At 42.2% G+C, this 24140-nt stretch overlaps 1 protein-coding gene across 2 annotated transcripts in view; it reads right to left on the reverse strand.

The window, feature by feature from the left end:
• gtf2ird1 (GTF2I repeat domain containing 1) overlaps positions 1-24140 on the reverse strand; it is a 46715-nt gene that overhangs the window by 17676 nt on the left and 4899 nt on the right. For both annotated transcript variants that reach the window (XM_064982126.1, XM_064982125.1), the window contains exons 2-18: positions 18293-18425; positions 17133-17274; positions 16620-16796; positions 16194-16377; positions 13876-14207; positions 13450-13545; positions 12192-12275; positions 11661-11844; positions 10586-10611; positions 9997-10123; positions 9611-9654; positions 9119-9199; positions 8400-8516; positions 6248-6295; positions 2822-2899; positions 2365-2548; positions 1714-1775 (exon numbers count right to left, since the gene is read on the reverse strand). In XM_064982126.1, coding sequence (XP_064838198.1) covers positions 1714-1775; positions 2365-2548; positions 2822-2899; positions 6248-6295; positions 8400-8516; positions 9119-9199; positions 9611-9654; positions 9997-10123; positions 10586-10611; positions 11661-11844; positions 12192-12275; positions 13450-13545; positions 13876-14207; positions 16194-16377; positions 16620-16796; positions 17133-17274; positions 18293-18418 — 2092 coding nt within the window. In that variant the 5' untranslated portion in view covers positions 18419-18425. The remainder of the gene's footprint in view (positions 1-1713; positions 1776-2364; positions 2549-2821; positions 2900-6247; positions 6296-8399; positions 8517-9118; positions 9200-9610; positions 9655-9996; positions 10124-10585; positions 10612-11660; positions 11845-12191; positions 12276-13449; positions 13546-13875; positions 14208-16193; positions 16378-16619; positions 16797-17132; positions 17275-18292; positions 18426-24140) is intronic.

Consider the following 24140-nt stretch of genomic DNA (forward strand, 5'->3'; position numbering starts at 1 on the left):
TTCGCGCCCAGGCTCTGTCGTAACCGGCCACGAACGGGAGGTCCGTGGGGCGACGCACAATTGCCATAGTGTCGTCTGGGTTAGGGAGGGCTTGGCCGGGATATACGTGTCTCATTACGCACCAGCGACTCCTGTGGCGGGCCGGGCACAGTGCACGCTAACCAAGGTTGCCACGTGCACGGTGTTTCCTCCGACACAATGGTGTGGCTGGCTTCCTGGTTGGATGCGCACTGTGTTAAGAAGCAGTGCGGCTTGGTTGTGTGTATTGGAGGATGCATGACTTTCAACCTTTGTCTTTCCCGAGCTGAGTTGTAGCGATGAGACAACATACTAGCTACTAACAATTAGATTTTGTGCAGCATTTGATTCAGTGGCTAATGAAATAATTGAGAAAAAATTATGGGTTTAAGGAGGCAGCATTGAATTGGGTACAGTCATATCTAACTGACAGGAAACAGTCCACCTATATAAATGGGTCGTTTTCTTCCACTCATGCTTTAAACTGTGGAATACCGCAGGGCAGCTGCCTTGGGCCCCTTCTTTACTTCCTTATGCCTTATCTGAAACTCAAGCTACTATATTTGATGCTACAATTTATACAACAAGACAATTGGTTCAACGGGTACAGCAAGCTTTACAAGTAGATCTGGGAAATATCAGGGAGTGGGTTTGCCAGAACAAACTTGTTTTGAAAACCAAGGTTATGTTGGTCTGTTCCACCAGGAAAAGGCTAACACAGCATGGGATAGAATTAAGTATGGGGGGAGTAAAATTGGGGAAGTGTCAGAAACCAAACAACTAGGGGTTCAGCTAGACAACTGTTTATCATGTTCGTCTCACATAACTCATCTATGTAAAAAAACAAATGCATGCATGCATGATCAGAAGGATAGCTAAATATTTACCGGGAAAGATTCTTAAGCAAACAACCCAAGCATTAATTGGGAGTCAGGTGAACTACTGTTCTGTGGTCTAGGGGAATGTATCAGCAAGTGAAATTAGGAGGCTGCAGATTGCACAGAACAAAGCAGCAAGGACTGTTTTAAATTGGAGATATGGTTATTCTGTTGTAGTCATGCACAATGCTCTTGGTTGGTCATCTATCAACAAGATCATAGAAAAAACATGCTTATTTTATTTCACAATGTACACCATTTAAAACAGTATTCCGTTGGTAAGAGACAGACATTCAGTAAATACAAGGAATTGTCCACCTGTGTTATACAGACAGAAAAGAGAAATAGGCAAAATACATTGAGATTCAGAGCAATAAAGAAATTGTATAATTTTTTATCTGAGCAAACCAGACACCTTTCAATATATACATTCAAACAATACTTTAGAACCATTTAAATATAATAAATTGAAAGGTTGTGCAGAACTATGGTAGATGAAGGAATCAACCTATAATTTCAGACTGTTAAGAGTATTTATCGGGTCAATATGTCAGTGTATTATGTTTGTTTGTAACAGTGTGTTACATGTGAAAATGTAATCGTATTATAAATTGTATTTTAACGACTCTTGGAAGATTAGTCCAAATTAGGACTAAAATATATCCTTATCAAATCAAATCGAATTGGAGGGCTTGGCTCATTTACTCTCAGTCAAACTCATTTAGTTTGTAAACGTACTATTTTTAATAGTAAATAATTATATCAACTGTGATATAATTATTAAATCAGCTGGCATTTAGAATGAAGATGTATTCACCTGAATCACAGGCCGGGAAAGGAGGCGTCTCTAGTTTGACTTGATCCGTTAAAAGTTCTGGCCTGGATAGGAAACCACAACAAAACATGGTTCGAACATCATAAAAAAAGTGTAACCTGTTGTCCTTTATTCCTGCACCAACATATACAACATTTCACCTATATCCTCTTCATACAACAACAATTCACAGACTAGAGCCATGTTCCAGGCTGACTACACGTTAGATGCCTTCCATATCTCACAACGCCTGGACAGGTGTTGAACATATCAGTTAACCACATCATATTATATACCAGTCTGATGCCGACTGCGTAGTTGATGATGCAACCGCTGGTTGATGTAATACAACGTCAGCAATGTAGTCAGCCTGGAACGTAGTCAGCCTGGAACGTGACCAAGACCATGGGCGAGTCACAATGATCCCTATTCCCCCTAAAGTGTACACTCATTCACTACTCCCCACAAATGTAAAAGCATTGGATTGGTGTAGGCATTGGCTTAAGGGTTTCCATATACCCGTCCATTCCCTTCAAATCAATGAAGGGACGTGGACAAGTGCAAGCTTTCGGAGAAAGGAGAGATTATTGGGATGCACTCCTTGAATGACTTGCGAAGGTTCTTTCCCCTATGTGACAATGTATGATCTCTGACCTTTTGATGACAAACTGAATCTGACTGCCAACGGCCAGGATCTTGCGCAGCTTGGCCGCTCCGAAACAGTTGGGTCTGCGGAAAGCCACACCCTCCGGTAGCCCTGTGACACACAGCTCCTCTGGGTACATCTGAAACTTGGAGTAGGGCACCTTCGCAGGTTCAAGTAGTCCAAGCGCCTCGGCTACAGTGGGATGGAAAATGGAGAGAGGAATACAGGTGAATTATTTTATGCAAAAGATGTTGCTCAGTACTTAACTATTCCCAGGACAGTCAAATAGATTTTTAGAAGAATCATTGCTTTCTCTGTGACACCTTAAAAAGGCTAGAAAATAACGTGGCTGTGTAGAAACAGTTGACTAAGTCGGTGTAATTTATGATTTAGTGCTCGAGTCAGTTTCTCTTGCTTGGCCAGTCTGAACATTGAGCATGCAAGTAAGTGCATTGGGTAACTTACCATACTTAGTGCTGAATATGCTTTCCACCTGCCTCCGAAGCTGGAGGATCATTTCACCTATGTCCTCAGCGATATTTCCTGTCAGGAAAAATGAAAATGAGTGGGTTTTATTCAGAGCTAAAAGAAAGAACACGATTAGTGAATGTGTCTGAATCAGTCTGAATAAACAGTTGAACTAAGCTAATGAGGCATTTACTCTGAACAAAAATATAAACACAACATGCAACAATTTCAATTTACTACAATTAATTTAAGGAAATCAGTCAATTGGAAAATTCATTAGGCCCTAATCTATGGATTACACATGACTGAGAATACAGATATGCATCTGTTGGTCACAGATACCTTTGTTTTTAAGTAGGGGCGTGGATCAGAAAACCAATCATTATTTGGTGTGACCACCATTTTCCTCATGCAGCGTGACACATTTCCTTCGCATAGAGTTGTTCAGGCTGTTGATTGTGGCTTGTGGAACATGCTATCATACACGTCGGTACAAAGCATCCCAAACATGCTCAATGGATGACATGTCTGGTAAGTATGCAGGCCATGGAAGAACAGGGACATTTTCTGCTTTCAGGAATTGTGTACAGATACTGGTGACATGGGGCCGTGCATTATCATGCTGAAACATGAGGTGATGGCAGTGGAACAATGGGCCTCAGGATCTCGTAACGGTATATCGGTGCATTCAAATTGCCATTGACAAAATGCAATTGTGTTCGTTGTCCATAGCTTATGTTTGCCCATACCATAACCCAACTGCCACCATGGGGCACTCTGTTCACAATGTTGACATCAGCAAACAACTCGGCCACACAACACCCTACACGCTGTCTGCCATCTGCCCGGTATAGTTGAAACCAGGATTCAGTGTGAAGAGCACACTTAACCAGTGTGCCAGCGCCATTGAATGTGAGCATTTGCCCAATTAAGTTGGTTAAGACCCTGGTGAGTACGACAAGCACGCATATGAGCTTCCCTGAGACGGTTTCTGACAGTTTGTGCAGAAATTCTTCCGTATTGGCTGGTCTCAGATGATCCCACAGGTGAAGAAGCCGGATGTGGAGATCCTGGTTTGGCGTGGTTACACTTGGTCTGCGGTTGTGAGGCCGGTTGGACGTACTGCCAAATTCTCTAAAACAAGGTTGGAGGCGGCTTAGGGTAGAAAAATGAACATTCAATTCTCTGGCGACAGCTCTGGTGGACATTCCTGCAGTTAGCATGCCAATTGCACGCTCCTTCAAAACTTGAGATATCTGTGGCATTGTGTTGCGTGACAAAACTGCACATTTTAGAGTGGCCTTTAATTGTCTCCAGCACAAGGTGCACCTGTGTAAGGATTATGCTGTTTAATCAGCTTATTGTAATGCCACACCTGTCAGGTAGATTAACTATCTTTACAAAGGAGAAATGCTCACTAACAGGGATGTAAACTAATTTGTGCACAACATTTTAGAGAAATAAACTTTTGGTGTGCATGGAACATTTCTGGGATCTTTTATTTCAGCTAGAGGTCGATCGATTATGATTTTTCAACGCCGATACCGATTCCAATTATTGGAGGACCAAAAAAAGCCGATACCGATTAATCGGCTGATTTTTATATAAATATATTTGTAATAATGACAATTACAACAATACTGAATGAACACTTATTTTAATTTAATATAATACATCAATAAAATCTATTTAGTCTCAAATAAATAATGAAACATGTTCAATTTGGTTTAAATAATGCAAAAACAAAGTGTTGGAGAAGAAAGTAAAAGTGCAATATGTGCCATGTAAAAAAGCTAACGTTTAAGTTCCTTGCTCAGAACATATGAAAGCTGGTGGTTCCTTTCAACAATATGTCTTCAATATTCCCAGGTAAGAAGTTTTAGGTTGTAGTTATCATAGGAATTATAGGACTATTTCTCTCTATACCATTGACTATTGGATGTTCTTATAGGCACTTTAGTATTGCCATTGTAACAGCATAGCTTCCGTCCCTCTCCTCGCCCCTACCTGGGCTCAAACCAGGGACACATCGACAATAGCCACCCTCGAAGCATCGTTACCCATCACTCCACAAAAGCAGAGCAGAGCAAGGGGAACAACTACTTCAAGGCCTCAGAGTGAGTGACGTCACCGATCGAAACGCTATTAGCGCGGAGCCCGCTAACTAGCTAGCCATTTCACATAGGTTACACCAGCCTAATCTCGGGAGTTGATAGGCTTGTGAAGTCATAAACAGCTCAATGCTTGAAGCACAGCGAAGAGCTGCTGGCAAATGCACAAAAGTGCTGTTGGAATGAATGCTTACGAGCCTGCTGCTGCCTACCACCACTCAGTCAGACTGCTCTATCAAATATCAAATCATAGACTTAACATAATAACACACAGAAATACGAGCGTTAGGTCATTAATATGGTCAAATCCGGAAACTTTCATTTTGAAAACAAAACGTTTATTCTTTCAGTGAAATACGGAACCGTTTCGTATTTTATCTAACGGGAGGCATCCCTAAGTCTAAATATTGCTGTTACATTGCACAACCTACAATGTTATGTCATAATTATGTACAATTCTGGCAAATTAATTACGGTCTTTGTCAGGAAGAAATGGTCTTCACACAGTTCGCAACAAACAGGCGGCCCAAACTGCTGCATATACCCTGACTCTGCTTGCACAGAATGCAAGAGAAGTGACACAATTTCCCTAGTTATAAGAAATTCATGTTAGCGGGCAATATTAACTAAATATGCAGGTTTAAAAATATATACTTGTGTACTGATTTTAAAGAAAGGCATTGATGTTTATGGTTAGGTACACATTGGTGCAACGACAGTGTTTTTTTCGCGAATGCGCTTGTTAAATCATCACCCGTTTGGCGAAGTAGGCTGTGATTTGATGAGAAATTAACAGGCCCCGCATCGATTATATGCAACGCAGGACAAGCTAGATAAACTAGTAATATCATCAACCATGTGTCATTAACTAGTTAAGATTAATTGTTTTTTATAAGATAAGTTTAATGCTAGCTAGCAACTTACCTTGGCTTCTTGCTGCACTCGCGTAACAGGTAGTCAGCCTGCCACACAGTCTCCTCGTGGAGTGTAATGTAATCGGGCACAATCGGTGTCCAAAAATGCCGATTACCGATCGTTATGAAAACTTGAAATTTGCCCGAATTAATCGGCCATTCCGATTAATCGGTGGACTTCTAATTTCAGCTTTTGAAACATGGGACCAACACTTTACATGTTGTGTTTTTATCTTTGTTCAGTATATAAATTATATTAATCAAGAATTTATGTAACAATCACAGATAACACCTTTTAAAAATCAATAATTTGAAATGGAGGTTAGGCTTTGTCTATTGTAAGCCTACAGTGAATCCAACAGATAGATCTTAGGGAGAGGTTGCCAATCCTACTGTACCTTCAGATGATCTTCTGAGGCCTTGCGAAGCTGGTTTAGGTGACAGTGCTTCAGTTTAAAGGAAGAGGGCAAAGAGGTGAGTAGGGTTGACAAGTTTCAAAGGTTTCACATAACTACTTTCGGTTCAGGCTACTACTGTATGTTGAGCCAAGAAATACTGTTTTGAATGAGACAAAGCCCAAACTACAGTAGAACCTCAAAGAATTACGGACTGACCGATCAACCAAACCGGCAATATCAAACTGGGAGGACATGTATTAGAAGAAGCACACTTCTTTAGGCTACAGACAAACGTAAATGTTGCTTATGTGCTAAAACATATCTACAGTATCTGGCTAAATATTAGAAAACACATGTAAATACGCAATCAATATTTGCTCAATGGCTTTAAGTGAATTTCAAAGTTCCAAACATTTCAGTTTTTCTGAATGACCACTATTTCGAAGCTGTTCATGTCTCTGAGGTCATATGGTAGCTTATTTGAGTAAAAACAAAAGAGTAATACCAACAGCCAAAGTATGACTTTACATGTGCCATGGTGATAGGATGATATCTGTATCTCTGTCTACATTACAAATGTGCACATTAATTGTGTCTCTCCATTGATAATAGCTCAAAGATAATTTACATATCTTTCAAAATACTGCAGAAAAAATTGCATGATATTTAAATAAACACTGAAATCTAGTGTCTATTTTCTGCACTTACCTGCAAATTCTTCCTTCATGATCAATGATGGAAAAGAGAACTTTAACAAAACATGAAAGCAACCAAAATAAAACAAACAAAATGTCTAAGGATCTAGACTAGAGGTTAATGTGGACACTTGAGTACCATTCTTTTTCTTTCCTCTTCTCTACAAATCTTCAAATATTAAATCTAGCCTGGTCCCAGATCTGTTTGTTTTTGACAATAAGTGACAAGGAATTGACATGATAGCACAAACAGACTGGCACTCAGGCTAGTATATCTCTACAGCTATAGCACAACTTAGAATTGAGGTTAAGAAAGAGAGTGGTCCTTTGTAGCTCAATTGGTGGTAGAGCATGGCGCTTGTAACGCCAGGGTAGTGGGTTCAATTCCCGGGACCACCCATATGTAAAATGTATGCATGCATGACCCTAAGTTGCTTTGGATAAAAGGCATATTTTATTATTATTATCGCATGTAGTGTACTCAAGTGTTCTTAGTTACCTCGTGCTACTAAACTACAATAAGGGCTTGGGGAAGGGTGACTAAGGGACATAATTATCTCAAGAGTACTAAACTGGGTGATCAGCTGTCTTAAAGGGACTGTAGACAAATCACAGGACTGGTAGCGATAGGGAGCATGAGAAACAGGCTAATTCTATACAGGGTTGGGCTGCAAGGGCTGGGGTTGAGACGAGAAGGTGTGTATGGTGAATATACTATACAACCAAACCTGAGACAGAGAGTCCAGATTTAAAACATACTCACAAACTGGACAAAATAAACCCAGGTTTGGTAAATGCTCCAATTTAAAAAATATATTGAGAGTTGCTATTGCAGTGTTTCTACAAATAACCTTTAGACTTGAAAACTGAAACTGCTCTGGATGTCTTGCAAAATGGTGTCATATGTTCCAATCCCAGTAAACAGATTCGATGGTGACCAATCTTTAAGTATGTTTTGTGGGAAAACAGGCTTGACTGTGAAATCTGTGTTTAATCTGAGGTATTGCTTATGGACACCAGCTCAAATATACACAATCCATCAGATTCTAATGAGACAAAAATGACACATCCAATGATGAAAGCCAATTAATATATACCATCAAAAATAGGATTCAAAATCATAAATCAAACTGATGGAAAGTGTCTAGAGCAGGCAGCCTATTACTTACTTAGTGTGCTACAGGTTTGGCAGACTCTTGTGGGTGGGAGGTGGGGCGTAAGGGGTGATACTGGGTACTAGTGACTGGGTGGAGTACGAAGTGTGAAAGAGGGACAAGGAGACAGGGAGAGGGGAGTATCTGTGAAAAGTGGTTTCATACGTGTACTGGTAACCTAGCTCCCTAACAGAGGGAGAGAGCTTGTTGGCGGTGGTGGACCCAGGGTGGCGGCGGGCCTGGGCTGTCCTGATGCAACCATGAGGTGGAGGGGACTGGGACGGAAGGCGGGGCTGCAGTTACCTGCGTGGGTCTCCAGAGAGCGGCAAGAAGCAGCCTGGGCTGGGGTTTCCACCACCACTGCTGCTGCAGCCGGGTCAGCATGAGACTCATTCGGCTCCTCCACTGAAACACTGGCATCTGGGGGAGGAGAAACAACACATTGTTAGGGTACTGGGTATCTTAGGGACAGACAGCACGTTGTTAGGCTACTAGGTATCAAGACAGAGTCACTTGAAGGAGGAGAGAAAGTACCAGCCTGGTCCCAGATCTATTTGTGCTCTTGCCAACTCCACGGCTGTCATTGTCATGCCAAACATGTTTAAGACTGAGTTATGGTAAAATGCTAGAGTATTGGGCACAGAGGCTGGGTAACAGAAAGCAACTGTAGAGACAAATTCGGGGAATGGTGAGAGTATAGGGTCAGGCAGACTACAGAGTAGACCTTAGGTACATAGCAAGTAAGGGGAGAGGGGAACAGCCTCACAATGCAAGGGGAATTATTAGAGGTCATTGTAAAGAGGAAATAACATGTGTCAGGATAACAGCAGGTGCATGCATGCACACACGTCCTAGCCCACACAGTCAAATCCAGCGGTGTTGGATTCCTGCTAGCATGTCGCATCTACTACCTCTCAAAACACGTTTAAATATTTCCAAGATTCACGACTCCCCAGATCTTATCTGGTTTAACAGCTAAAGCCATTTCAAATGTAATATAATGACAGAGGTGCACCACTTACCTGGTACAGTCACCTGGATGATTTCCCCATCTGGGGGCTCCGTTTTAATCTTTTTCAAGGGAATACAATCTCCCGAAGGCCCTAAAGGAGTAAGAGTAAAAACAGTTAATATGGCAAGGCGGCATCCCATATGGAACCCTATTCGCTATATAGTGCACTACTTTTGATCAGGGCTCATTGCGCTCTGGTCAAAGGTAGTGTACTATATAGGTATTAGGGTGTCATTTGGGACATAACCAGATCTTCCTCCCATAAAGTGACATTTGAAATGCATCTATAAAATCCAATGTTACACATTCTGGGAGGAAGATCTGTTCAGTTCCAGACGGTTTAAGTTTTTCATAAGTAATTCCCAAGGGGTTACAGAGTGGATATGGAACATATTTCTTGATGTTAGACTACCATAAATAGGAGTGCCAACCTCAGAGTTCACGTCTTGGGTTCGCATTACAGTAGTACTATAGTAGGCCATAGCATTGCCTTGTCACTTACCTGCTTCGAAGTCAGCCAATGGACTCACACAAGAGCTTGTAGATCTAAAAGAAAAACAAATCATTTGAATGCACAACTTCGAATTATGACATTGAAATGAACTGGCATAGATAAATTGTGGTGTGTCACTTATTGTGGTACATCAGGCTATGGCCTTCCATCACAAGTGATGGACACGCAGCATTTACTGAAAGGATCTATCAATATATCAAAATGGGTTGAAAGGGTTGTTTGTATTGTCTTGATTGATCTAATTGTCTTTTATATTTCTGGATGCAGATTGGGTAAGACAGGTGCGGAACAGATTTCTCTGATGACTTCAAATAACATCTTGTGTCACTACACCCTCTACATTACTGACTGAGGCCTAGCCGTTGCATACATACCTGCTGCTGTGAGGATTGGTGACCAGCTCCAGTGCAGCCAACGGGACCCGGAGGTTGTCAGGGAAACCGTCCTCGGACGTGGAGCCTATGTCATGCTTGCCCTCTTCCTTGGCCACCTTACCAGCAGCTTTGTGACACAACATAACAGAATCAATCAGATCAATCAATCAGATTATCCATGATGCACAGCAAGCTATTACAACTAAACATACACAATATCAAAAGAAAAACAAGCATTGCTAAATGGCATACTAATGGCTTCTTTGGATAGATATCAACAATGCAAGATGAAAATACTCATTGTAATCTGGGTGGTTCGAGCCGGTATTGCTTATTGGCTGAAAGCCGTGGTATATCAGATTGTATACCACAGGTATGACCAAAAATGACTTTTTACTGTTCTAATTATGTTGGTAACCAGTTTATAATAACGATACGGCACCTATGGGGTTTGTGGTATATGGCCAATATACCGCGGCTAACGGCTGTATCCAGGCACTCCGCTTTGCGTCGTGCATAAGAACAGCCCTTAGCGGTGGTATATTGGCCATATACCACACCCCCTCGTGCCGAATTGCTGAAGTCTTACCTGTGAAAATCCTTTCGTCAAACATTCTGGAATGAGAACAGAGATGGTCGTTATTGTTAACCAATGTGATTATTGACATTGGTCACAGTCAAGTAGAAAGGGCCCCTGTAGTAAAATGTTGGTGAACAACAGTGGACATGTCAACAGGGGAACAAGATCAAACAGACATCTCTACACGGTCTGCAGGGTTCATGTCTGGGCCGTCTTGAATAAACAACAATGACAACAACGCATATCAACAACAACACCAGGAGTGTATGACTCTTAGATAAAAATCGAATATTCAATCTGCTGGAATTTTATTAACATTAATGACCATGTTGCCTTATGCATGAGAGATGCGCTGATGGCGGTGTCGCTCCAATCTAAATGTATTTCATCACATGGGTTCAACATGTGGGGCGGCAGTGTAGCCTAGTGGTTAGAGCATTGGACTAGTAACCGAAAGGTTGCAAGTTCAAATCCCCGAGCTGACAAGGTACAAAATCTGTCGTTCTGCCCCTGAACAGGCAGTTAACCCACTGTTCCTAGGCCGTCATTGAAAATAAGAATTTGTTCTTAACTGACTTGCCTAGTAAAATAAAGGTAAAAATAAAAAAAATAAAAATGGGTTCAACAACAGCGAAACGTTGGCTCAATATGCCAGAGAGCAGGGGGCACCATACTGTGTGGTTCATGCAGTGGTTACCAGTAAGTGGGGCATTGTCTATTGGAGGGCAGGGAATTTAACCAACAGATGGCCTGGGTTGACACTTCTCCCTTCGTTGAATCAGTTTGCCAAATAGGACATTTTAGATAAATGACAGATGCTGTGCTAGCTCTTGTAGCTCATAAAACAGTGGTTCTCCTCAAACAGGGTTGTTTTCATTAGGACATGTTTCTTACTGGACAGCTGCAGTAGTAGTAGTTCTTCCCTGTTTCACTCCGTTTTTTTCATTTAGTGCCTATTCACGAAACCCTGGTATGATACGTTATGCAGCCCTGATATGGGTGCCCTATACATACAGTGTCATCTCTGGAGGAAAGAATGAGAGACTTTACCAGTATAATCTCAGATGGATCTCAGATCGTTTACCTTTTGACTACAAAGCGGACCCCATGGCGTTCCTCCAGGATGCGTTTGAGTTTAGGCACTCCGTAGGTGCAGGGCCTTTTGAAGGGGATGTTGTCTGGGATGCCGATGATCTCCACAGCCTCTGGGTCACAGGCTATCTTCCGGTACGGCACTGGAACCATGTGGTCCAAGCCCAGGGCCTCCGCTGAAAATACAAGAGTTGTCAGAAATCAGTGACGGACATCAATGATGAGACCCTACAATACTGTCGTAATAAGTATGTAATGAATGGATCAATTAATGGATGGATGGGTGGGTGTGGATAGATTAATAAGCAGTCATGACAGCTGAAAACGGACTAAAGACAATCATTCTATAGTAAAGAAATTACTTGAGAAAATGACCAACTGTATAAGGGACATTTTCCCAGAGACTAGGACTAACTTTAATATGGGTCTGGGAAACAGGAACGTTTTAAAACCCTAAACATTTTTATCAGCTAATGCCCTACAATAGGAAACCATGCTGAGAAAGAGTGGTTGACCATCTCACCATAGCGACTGTTGAACAGGATCTGCACACATTCTCTCAGTGTGTTTATGTCCTCAGTCTCTCGAATGAACGAGTCCCATTTTTCTGTTGAGCGCAAAAGAGAATAACGTAAACATAAAAATGTGGGTAATAAATGTGAGAAAAAAAAGAAAGTTCTTCTATCTGTATGTCTACTTTCCACATGTATACTAACAGGGTTTTTTCCTGGCTCAAAATAGGGCTTCGCTGGTGGGCATCAGGGTTGGGGTGAAATCCAATCTTAATTTACAAATAAATGATTTAATTCACTCATGAAGTGGAGGATTTATGTTGAATTCCATTCGAATTTCAACAATCTTAAAGGAATTAGACTTTTTGTATTGGAATTCAATTTGAATTGTAAAAAATGTATTCTTTGGAATTTAATTGGAATTCAATATTTGCATATTTCCAAGTTAATGGAATTAATGCACTTAGTATCACAAACTGTCTGCATGATTTGTTTTAGGTCAATTCAACCTGTATTCCTATATTTCAAGTATAGCTAGGCTGTCTAAACAGTGACATGATCAGCCACCTAAGGAAATTGCATTTGAATTTGTGGAATTGTTGGGGATAATATTAAATTGTGATTTTCATTTTTGGAATTGACCTAACATTGGAATGGAATTTACAGGGAAAGAGAATTGAATTAGAATTGCATTTGTGGAATTAACCCCAACCCTGGTGGCCATGTCAGGGTGCAATATGCCTGTGGGTGTGGCGCAAGGCTGAATACCCTATTCAAAATTAGGTATACAGTATGACAGCAAGAGTCATATTACCCATAAAACCTAACGCTCAAACAGGGAAATGGTTCCAATCACTTTTTACACCATTCATTTTTCCCAAAGGGATTTTTAGAAACACTTGAAATAAGGGCTGTGTAAATCTCTCTAGGACAAGGTGACTGTCGCCCTTCGGTCTGGAGTCCAAATTGGAGATTTTTGGTTCCAACCGCTGTGTCTTTGTGAGACGTGGTGTGGGTGAACAGATGATCTCCGCATGTGTATTTCCCACCGTAAAGCAAGGAGGAGGAGGTGTTATGGTTTGGGGGTGCTTTGCTGGTGACACTGTCAGTGATTTATTTAGAATTCAAAGGCACACTTAACCAGCATGGCTACCACAGCATTCTGCAGCGATACGCCATCCTATCTGGTTTGGGCTGTGTGGGACTATCATTTAACGATGTGGCCTACAGGTGTGCGTCTATCTGTGTCTAGTTCCAGTTCAAGCCTACCTGACTTCTCATGAACTATGGAAAACAGGAGGCGCTTGGAGACGTGGATGCTGGGAGGACTCTGGCCCAACTCCCCTTGGAGTCCTATCCACTCACCTGAACAGACAAAATGGCAGAAATTAAACATTGATAAACATCATACTGATGCTTTCAGAGTCGAGCAAATCTTGAAAAATCTAAATCCCATAATCAAAACAGATTCTCTATCAAATAAGTTATGTGAAATGACAGCCAGTAGTACAACCACTCACAAAAATGACGGGGAGAATAGTAACCACTCTCTTGCCAAATGAATAAAATCACAGACAATAATTAGTGCATAAACAAGTGACTCAAAAAGGTGAGGGGCTTTTCAGAAGTAACCTGGATATCCATCAACTGCTACCTCAGTAACAGCTTGTTCCTGTGGGGTCACATATCTCTTACCATTGTCGGAACTGTCCTTGGCGGCCGTCCCTTTCTCCGCCCCCGCCGCCCAGGCCCCCAGGCGGTCTTTACCCAGGTTGAAGAGGGATGTGGGCTTGAGGTCCAGCTTGCCATCGGGGTGTGGCTGGGAGGACATGGGCATGCCATACAGGAAGCTGGAGAGCATGGAGTTGCTGGCTGAGACTGAAGCGTTGGACACTTCCTGGGCGGCGGCTGCAGGCTTGGAGGCCGGGCCATGGATAGCTAGGCTCTTGGTGGCGCCCGAGGTGGAGTTGTGGTTTCTGACGTCGCCGGCGCTTGACTTAGCCTCCCGCGAGGGCTCTGCTGTTGTTCTATAAAACAGACGAAGAAGGAAACAGGAGAAGATAAAGCTGTGTGTCCATGTGAAACCTAATGGGGCGGCAGGGTAGCCTAGTAGTTAGAGCGTTGGACTAGTAACCGGAAGGTTGCAAGTTCAAATCCCCGAGCTGACAAGGTACAAATCTGTCGTTCTGCCCCTGAACAGGCAGTTAACCCACAGTTCCTAGGCCGTCATTGAAAATAAGAATTTGTTCTTAACTGACTTGCCTAGTAAAATAAAAGTAAAAAAATAAATAATTAAAACAAAATTATGACACACCAATAGCAACTTGTCACAATGTGCCTTGTTCTTGGCAGAGAAATCCTCCAGTTACTTTCTGTTGTTCAAAAGTAATCTAGAATCAGGTCTCCTCCTATCACCTAACCATGAAGTCAACAACAAGACCAGCCCTGTATCAATCCTAATTATGCTGCTACACTTCAGCCATTTATGCACAGGATCAAGTAACGTAAGGGATTATTCAGTTGAAGTCGGAAGTTAACCCACACCGTAGCCAAAAACATTTAAACTCAGCTTTTCACAATTTCTGACATTTAATCCCAGTAAAAATTCCCTGTGTTAGGGTCAGTTAGGATCTCCACTTTATTTTAAGAATGTGAAATGTCAGAATAATAGCAGAGAGAATTATTTATTTCAGCTTTCATTTCTTTTATCACATTCCCAGTGGGTCAGAAGATTACATACACTCAATTAGAATTTGGTAGCACTGCCTTCAAATTTTTGGACTTGGGTCAAACGTTTTGGGTAGTCTTCCACAAGCTTCCCACAATAAGTTGTGTGATTTCAGCCTATTCCTCGTGACAGAGCTTGTGTAACTGAGTCAGGTTTGTAGGCCTCCTTGCTCGCCATCACTTTTTTGTTTCTCCCCACAAATGTTCAACAGGATCCACATCATTTTCCTCCCTCATGATGCTATGTATTTTGTGAAGTGCACAGTTCCATCCTGCAGCAAAGCACGCCCGCAACATGATGCTTCCACCCCCATGCTTCATGGTTGGGATGGTGTTCTTCAGCTCACAAGCCTCACCCTTTTTCCTCCAAACATAACGATGGTCATTATGTCTAAACAGTTCTATTTTTGTTTCATCAGACCAGAGGACATTTCTCCAAAAAGTATGATCTTTGACCCCATGTGCAGTTGCAAACCGTAGTCTGGCTTCTGTATGCCGGTTTTGGAGCAGTGGCTTCTTCCTTGCTGAGCGGCCTTTCAGATTATGTCGAAAAAGGACTCGTTTTACTGTGGATATAGATACTTTTGTACCTGTATCCTCCAGCATCTTCACAAGGTCCTTTGCTGTTCTGGGATTGATTTTGCACCAAAGTACGTTCATCTCTAGGAGACAGAATGCGTCTCATTCCTGAGTGGTATGACGGCTACGTGGTCCCATGGTGTTTATACTTGCGTACTATTGTTTGTACAGATGAACGTGGTACCTTCAGGCATTTGGAAATGGCTCCCAAGGATGAACCAGACTTGTGGAGGCCGACAATTTTTTTCCTAAGGTCTTGGCTGATTTCTTTTCATTTTCCCATGAGGTCAAGCAAAGAGGCACTGAGTTTGAAGGTAGGCCTTGAAATACATCCACAGGTATACCTCCAATTGACTCAAATGATGTAAATTAGCCTATCAGAAACTTCTAAAGCCATGACATAATTTTCTGGTATTTTCCAAGCTGTTTAAAGGCATAGTCAACTTGGTGTATGTAAGTTTCTGACCCACTGGAATTGTGATACAGTGGATGATAAGTGAAACAATCTGTCTGTAAACAATTGTTGGAAAAATTACTTGTGTCATGCATGAAGTAGATGTCCTGACCGACTTGCCAAACTATAGTTTGTTAACAAGAAGTTTGTGGAGTGGTTGAAAAACAAGTTTTAATGACTCCAACCTAAGTGTACGTAAACTTCCGACTTCAACTGTATGTACGTTATGGTGTACTGTATGGAGTCAGGTCACCTTTTGACAGTGAAGTGGATGCGGTTGCTCTGCTCAAGGATCTTCATTAAGGTCTTGGTGTCGTACTCGGCAGGTTTCCTCAGGGCGATCCCCTCAGGCAGGCCGTGGGCCACCACAGAGCTGGGGTCCTTCAGGATCCACTCATAAGGCACAGGGACCAGGCTACTCTTCCCAACGGCCTCGCCTGGCAAATCATCACATACATACAGCATCAAATGACTAATGAAGGTAGAAATGAGAAAAGGACATGTCAAATGATTGTTTGACACGTCGACAGTAAAAAATCAACATTCAATCACATCTGAAATTTGATTTCAGTTATGAGAAGGTTGAAATTAGAATGTTAAATGAGAAATTAGAAAGAATTCAAATGGTGCAGACCTATACAAATTATATTTGTTCTGTGCTGTATTTTGAAGCCCTTACTGTAAAGCACACTGAATACTTCTTCCACCATTTTTCTCAAGACAAAGATGTTAGAGTGGGCGTCTGTTGAGGCCCTCTGTTTGCCATGCCCGCCCTCTTTGCCAAGCTTGCATGATTCATTTTCCTGGACATTGACATGGGCATTCACTGTGGTCAGCCCTTGTAGACAGGGCATCTCTGAAAAAGAGTCAAGCATGAGAAACTGAAGGGATTATATTTCTACTTTTCACCCTGTAAGTTTCACACACGGAAGGTCTATTCTGGATCTCACTTGCTTTAGAAGAAGTAATGCTCTGGATAAGAGCATCTACTAAATGACAAAAAAATTGAAACTAAAGATCATCTTACTTATTTAATTCAAAATCTTAATATACTCAGAAAAAACTGTTCAGCTCCAAGACAACAGTAGGATCTGTGAGCAAAATGTAGTTGCAATTTTGATCCAAGTGAAAAATCTAACCTAATCGTTAACCTGATTCACCTTTTTTTGCCCACTACACAGGGAACACTCACTGCAAAACTTGTGGAAGTCTGTTTGTATTTCCCTCCGCGAGTTGAGGAAGACTCTTCCCTTCTCTGTTCCCACGGTGATCACGCTGTCCTCGTGCACGGTGACGCAAGCTACCTCGGCATTGAGCTTTGACATGGCTGTGCACTGGAACACAGGTTAAAGACAAGGTCATAGGTAATCCACCTAATGGTCAGTTAATAAAAACAAAGATTTGCTATGGCTACTGTGAAGCTCAGGGTACACTTATCCATTAAACATTTAGCCTATCATCCTATACACAGGTTGGTTGTTTAGCAACAAAACCGTCGAGTGTGCAATTATAGGGCAAACAGACTGGTCTGGCTTAGATTGTTGACAATATGTACACTATATTCTCCAATGTTTATTGAAAACATAAATGTGCGAGTCGAAAAAAGCTAAATTAGCATGATACAAGCTGAATTAATTGGAAAAGGCTGTGAAAATAAAAAGCCCGGTACACACTCAGCGCTCCGTTGACATTTCAGAGATACGCTTTGTTTTGGTGAGAAATCTCCCCAAAAAATAACAGGAATTTCAAATGAATATGAAAAGCTCATACTAAAATATCTTAAAATTGATAGCCATCTTATCGATATTGTTTTATGTCCTGCGGATTCGAGAAGAAAGATGACGAGTTCAACAGGTAGGTAGACAGTAGCCTTAATTCTTACACAGAATCTTTTTACCACTTTTTTTTCTCTGGCCTCCATTCATTTAAGTCACCCTAATTCTGGTCATCCTTCAAGGGTAAACACTCCAGTTTTACCTATTGGTCAAAATATGTGTTTTTGAAAAACAAGATAAAACTAGCTGAAATTAGCCATCTACGATTCCCCACATTGCAGCTTATTGTCATTGTTGCTAGCTATCTGGCCATTCAGAATCACAACAACACAAAGACTTCTGCCCATTGAAGCATGCAAATCGTTTTCATGACGTTGTCAGCTAACCCATCTATTCAATTACTCTTCTTCCGGCTTCATCAGTGTTTCACTTCACAATGTTTTCTAAGGTCAATTTGTTTTTGTAAAGAGTCATCGAAATAAGACGTCATCAAAATAAGACTGACTAATCAGTCTTTCATATGGTTTTCCATGGCCAGATTAATAATGTGTGTGTGTGTGTGCGAGACTGGTCATACCACTGAGTCCAACGCAGACACTAGGCTGGTGAGGATCTCCTGTCTGGCTGACACCTGTGGGACCCGCAGCTCAGCCCGGGAGTTAGTTCTTATCCCATCACATCCTGACTTCCTCATCTGCGCCATTCCTCCACTTAGGGGACACAAAACAGAGAGCAAAGTTGAGTAATCAAGAAGATGAACCGAAACGGTAATTTGAGTGTGTCTGTGTAAATTCAATAAATGTGTATGGTGTCTCATCTGCATTCCACCAGTCACTTCTGGGAGTAGGGTGAAGTTGTCCCCTGACATTGATCTTGGGTCAGTTTTGCATTTTCCACACTGATGGTTAAGGTAAAGATTGGGGAGGGGAAACTTCACCCTGGAGCTTGGTCTGAGTATGACAACAAGGAGGATGTGTATACGTGGTCAAAGTAAATTGGTTATGCTTGATAGACAAAGGCATGTCCTGCCATTTAAGATAGCTAAAGCCTACAAATGAATGAGCTGTAACCAAATGCACATGACATTGATCTGGAGGGAATAAGGTGTCACTCTGCCATTCATTGCTTCAATAAAACAACAAGTAACCAATTTTGTTTGATTCTGACAACATGGTCAGGCTGCATTTTGAATTGTGATGAAACATGGCAGTTGGAGGGGGGAAGGGATGTCGTTGGGTTGGAGGGGGGAGGTTTCTTCTCATTAAGAGGCTTTAAAAGTGACGGTAATACCCTGCATGTTATGCTAATGCCCAAATCCGTCACACACGTGAAAGTACCTAATTACGATAAGCCTTTGTCAGCCAATTAAAGCTAGCTCAGATTATTTATTTGAATCCCTTCATCCTTAACTTGCTCTCCTTAGACGGTACTCTTGGCAAAGAAATTATGTTTGCCCCCCCCATTGGGCCTAATTTCAATGTAATTTTGAAATGGATGGCCGAGTAGGAGCAAACTCGTAATTAGCCTATTTGCAGGGGAGTAACCTAACATTTTCATCACAAACATGTCAGCTGGCCACTACACACTCCGTGTCAAGACAAAGTCAAGGAAAGATAGGGTAAATAGAAGAGGGCTGGAAAGAGTGGGGCATAAAAATAATAAAATCGCAATCCTAATTCCAGGCCCTGCGTTCTCATGGCAACTGCAATCCGTCTCCTTGGAAACTAATCTCGAGGCATTTGAACAATGCAGCTCTGGCCTTTAATCTCTTCAGACACTGGGAGCTATTATCCTAGCCTCCGGGCAGCCCCAAACCACAGACTCAACACTGGGGGAGGACATAGAGAGAGAGAGATAGCCTCAGCTGCACCAATATGCCTGTCTGAAATCGGCATCCCCTGAGCCCACAGCAAACATGAACCCCCTCCATCTATTTCGGTGGCGTAATCGTTTGTCTCTTCCACTCGTTATCTTTAAGGCAAAAAAGGCACGAAAAATGAGAGAAGGGGGCACCGTCATTTTGTTCGCAGACAGAGAAAGCCACCGCTAGTGAACTTAAAGAATGACTTTTGTGGCTGGCAGAGTTTAGGATACTTCAAATGCAATGTCACTCAGTCACAAGCACAAATGTCAAAACAAAGAGCATAGACAATGACAAAAGCCACTGATGTTGAGATTGAAAAATGCAAATGAACGAATATGGTTCCAGTTCCAATTTAGCTACTGGAAGTCAACACAAATAACCTATTTGTGTACTACTCCTTTCACAGAACAGCACAAACTGGCTCTGACCAGGAAGAGTGGGAGACCCCGGTGCACAACTGAGCAAGAGGACAAATACATTGGAGTGTCTAGTTTGAGAAAAAGATGCCTCACAAGTCCTCAAATGGCAGCTTCATTAAATAGTACCAGCAAAACACCAGACTCAACGTCAACAGTGAAGAGGTGACTCCGGGGTGCTGGACATTAACAATGTCTACACTGTATTTCTGATCAATTTGATGTTATTTTAATGGTCTTTTTTTAAGCTTTTCTTTAAAAAACAAGGTCATTTCTAAGTACGACAAACTTTTGAATGGTAGCGTGTGTGAGTGTGTATATATATATGAACTCAGCAAAAAAGAAACATCCTCTCAATGTCAACTGTGTTTATTTGAAGCAAACTTAACATGTGCAAATATTTGTATGACCATAAGATTCAACAACTGAGACATAAACTGAGCAAGTTCCACAGACATGTGACTAACAGAAATGGAATAATATGTCTCTGAACAACGGGGGGGTCAAAAACAAAAGCAACATTCAGTATCTGGTGTGGCCACCAGCTGCATTAAGTACGGAAGTGCATCTCCTCCTCATGGACTGCACCAGATTTGCCAGTTCTTGCTGTGAGATGTAACCACACTCTTCCACTAAGGCACCTGCAAGTTCCCAGACATTTCTGGGGGGGAATGGCCCTAGCCCTCAATCTCCGATCCAACAGGTCCCAGACGTGCTCAATGGGATTGAGATCTGGGCTCTTCGCTGGCCATGGCAGAACACTGACATTCCTGTCTTGCAGGAATTCACGCACGGAACGAGCAGTATGGCTGGTGGCATTGTCATGCTGGAGGGTCATGTCAGGATGAGCCAGTAGGAAGGGTACCACATGAGGGAGGAGGATGACTTCCCTGTAACGCACAGCATTGAGATTGCCTGCAATGACAACAAGCTCAGTCCGATGATGCTGTGACACACCGCCTCAGACCATGACAGACCGTCCATCTCCAAATTGATCCCGCTCCAGAGTACAGGCCTTGGTGTAACGCTTATTCCTCCGACGAAAAACGCGAATCCGACCATCACGTCTGGTGAGACAAAACCGCGACTTGTCAGTGAAGAGCACTTTTTGCTAGTCGTGTCTGGTCCAGCGACGGTTGGGTTGTGCCCATAGGCAACGTTGTTGCCGGTGATGTCTGGTGAGGACCTGCATTACAACAGGCCTACAAGCCCTCAGTCCAGCCTATCTCAGCCTATTGCAGACAGTCTGAGCACTGATGGAGAGATTGTGCGTACCTGGTGTAACTCGGGCAGTTGTTGCCATCCTGTACCTGTCCCACAGGTGTGATGTCCGGATGTACCGATCCTGTGCAGGTGATGTTACACGTGGTCTGCCACTGCGAGGACAATCAGCTGTCCGTCCTGTCTCCCTGTAGCACTGTCTTAGGTATCTCACAGTACGGACATTGCAATTTATTGCCCTGGCCACATCTGCATTCCGCATGCCTCCTTGCAGCATGCCTAAGGCACGTTCATGCAGATGAGCAGGGACCCTGGGCATCTTTCTTTTAGTGTTTTTCAGATTCAGTAGAAAAGCCTCTTTTGTGTCCTAAGTTTTCATAACTGTGACCTTAATTGCTTACCGTCTGTAAGCTGTTAGTGTCTTAACGAGCATTCCACAGGTGCATGTTCATTAATTGTTTATGGTTCATTGAATAAGCATGGGAAACAGTGTTTAAACCCTTTACAATGAAGATCTGTGAAGCAATTTGGATTTTTACTAATTATCTTTGAAAGACAGGGTCCTGAGAAAGGGACATTTCTTTTTTTGCTGAGTTTATTTTATATACACACACACACAAAACATTGCAAACTTTGACTACTGGCAAGGTTAAAATAAATATATTAAACTGGTTGCAATATTAGCTTATTTCTCTACTTACGGCCAGTAATTTCAGACTGTAGGCTAAACATAGACCTAAAATGCAATGATACCAACAGGCTACAGTACTTAAAATGTGTTGCCTGATCCTTAATTGTAAAATTAACTAGCCTAGACCTAAGAAACAAAAGGAACAGTATAGCTACACTTCAGAACACTTCCCTGGTATGTGAGAACACCCTGATCTTAAAATGATACAACTCTGCTCTGGCTGCCATCCTTAAATGCTCCAGCTAATGACATCCTAAATCCTAACCCATTTGAGTCTCCCCTGAGGAAGCCGGCAATGTTATTTTCTTCATGCCATGCAAACCTCTCCAGGCTGCAGGGGGCAGAGCTTATCCTTTACTTGTTGAATAATTGCCAGAGCAGTATTTAGCCAGAGATATTAGGCTACAATGTTCTCAGAAGAAGGGGTATTGTGGTTTTCTGAGCTAATTTTGCACCAAGAGACTTGTGGTATTCGCTGCCATTGATGCACAATACATTGCAAATTCCCCTTAAAAACGGTCACAGATATTTTGAAGACCACAACTGCATCTAAAGTCGTGGCCAAAAGTTTTGAGAATGACACAAATACTAATTTCCACAAAGTTTGCTGCTTCAGTATCTTTAGATATTTTTGTCAGATGTTACTATGGTGAAGTATAATTACAAGCATTTCATAAGTGTCAAAGGCTTTTATTGACAATTACATGAGGTTGATGCAAAGAGTCAATATTTGCAGTGTTGACTCTTCTTTTTCAAGACCTCAGCAATCTGCCCTGGCATGCTGTCAATTAACTTCTGGGCCACATATTGACTGATGGCAGCCCATTCTTGCATGATCAATGCTTGGTTTGTCAGAATTTGTGGGTTTTTGTTTGTCCACCCGCCTCTTGAGGATTGATCACAAGTTCTCAATGGGATTAAGGTCTGGGGAGTTTCCTGGCCATGGACCCAAAATATCGATGTTTTGTTCCCCAAGCCACTTCGTTATCACTTTTGCCTTATGGCAAGGTGCTCCATCATGCTGGAAAAAGCATTGTTAGTCAACAAACTGTTTCTTGATGGTTGGGAGAATTTGCTCTCGGACGATGTGTTGGTACCATTCTTTATTCATGACTGTGTTCTTAGGCAAAATTGTGAGTGAGCCCACTCCCTTGGCTGAGAAGCAACCCCACACATGAATGGTCTCAGGATGCTTTACTGTTGGCACGACACAGGACTGATGCTAGTGCTCACCTTGTCTTCTCCAGACAAGCTTTTTTCCAGGATGCCCCAAACAATCAGAAAGGGGATTCATCAGAGAAAATGACTTTACCCCAGTCCTCAGCAGTCCAATCCCTGTACCTTTTGCATAATATCAGTCTGTCCCTGATGTTTTTCCTGGAGAGAAGTGGCTACTTTGCTGCCCTTCTTGACACCAGGCCATCCTCCAAAAGTCTTCGCCTCACTGTGCGTGCACATGCACTCACACCTGCCTGCTGCCATTCCTGAGCAAGCTCTGTACTGGTTGTCCCCCTGATCCCGCAGCTGAATCAACTTTAGGAGACGGTCCTGGCGCTTGCTGGACTTTCTTGGGCGCCCTGAAGCCTTCTTCACAACAATTGAACCGCTGTTGAATTAGGTGCAATCTTACTGGCAGCAATATCCTTGCCTGTGAAGCCCTTTTTGTGCAAAGCATTGATGATGGCATGTGTTTCCTTCCAGGTAACCATGGTTGACAGAGGAAGAACAAGCACCACCCGCCTTTTGAAGCTTCCAGTCTGTTATTCAAACTCAATCAGCATGACAGAGTGATCTCCAACCTTGTCCTCGTCAACACTCGCGCCTGTGTTAACGAGATAATCACTGACAAGATGTCAGCTGGTCCTTTTGTGGCCGGGCTGAAATGCAGTGGAAATGTTTTTGGGGGATTCAGTTAATTTGCATGGCAAAGAGGGACTTTTCAATTAATTGCAATTCATCGGGTAACTCTTCATAACATTCTGGAGTATATGCAAATCGCCATTATACAAGCTGAGTCAGCAGACTTTGTGAAAATTAATATTTGTGACATTCACAAAACTTTTGGCCACAACTATACAGTTGAAGTCGGAAGTTTACATACACCTTAGCCAAATACATTTAAACTTAGTTTTCTTTTTACAATTCCTGACATTTAGCAAAAGTCCCTGTTTTAGGTGAGTTAGGATCACCACTTTATTTTAAGAATGTGAAATGTCAGAATAATAATAGAGAG

The sequence above is a fragment of the Oncorhynchus masou genome, chromosome 12 (genome assembly GCF_036934945.1).
Source record: "Oncorhynchus masou masou isolate Uvic2021 chromosome 12, UVic_Omas_1.1, whole genome shotgun sequence".
Lineage (NCBI taxonomy): Eukaryota > Metazoa > Chordata > Actinopteri > Salmoniformes > Salmonidae > Oncorhynchus > Oncorhynchus masou.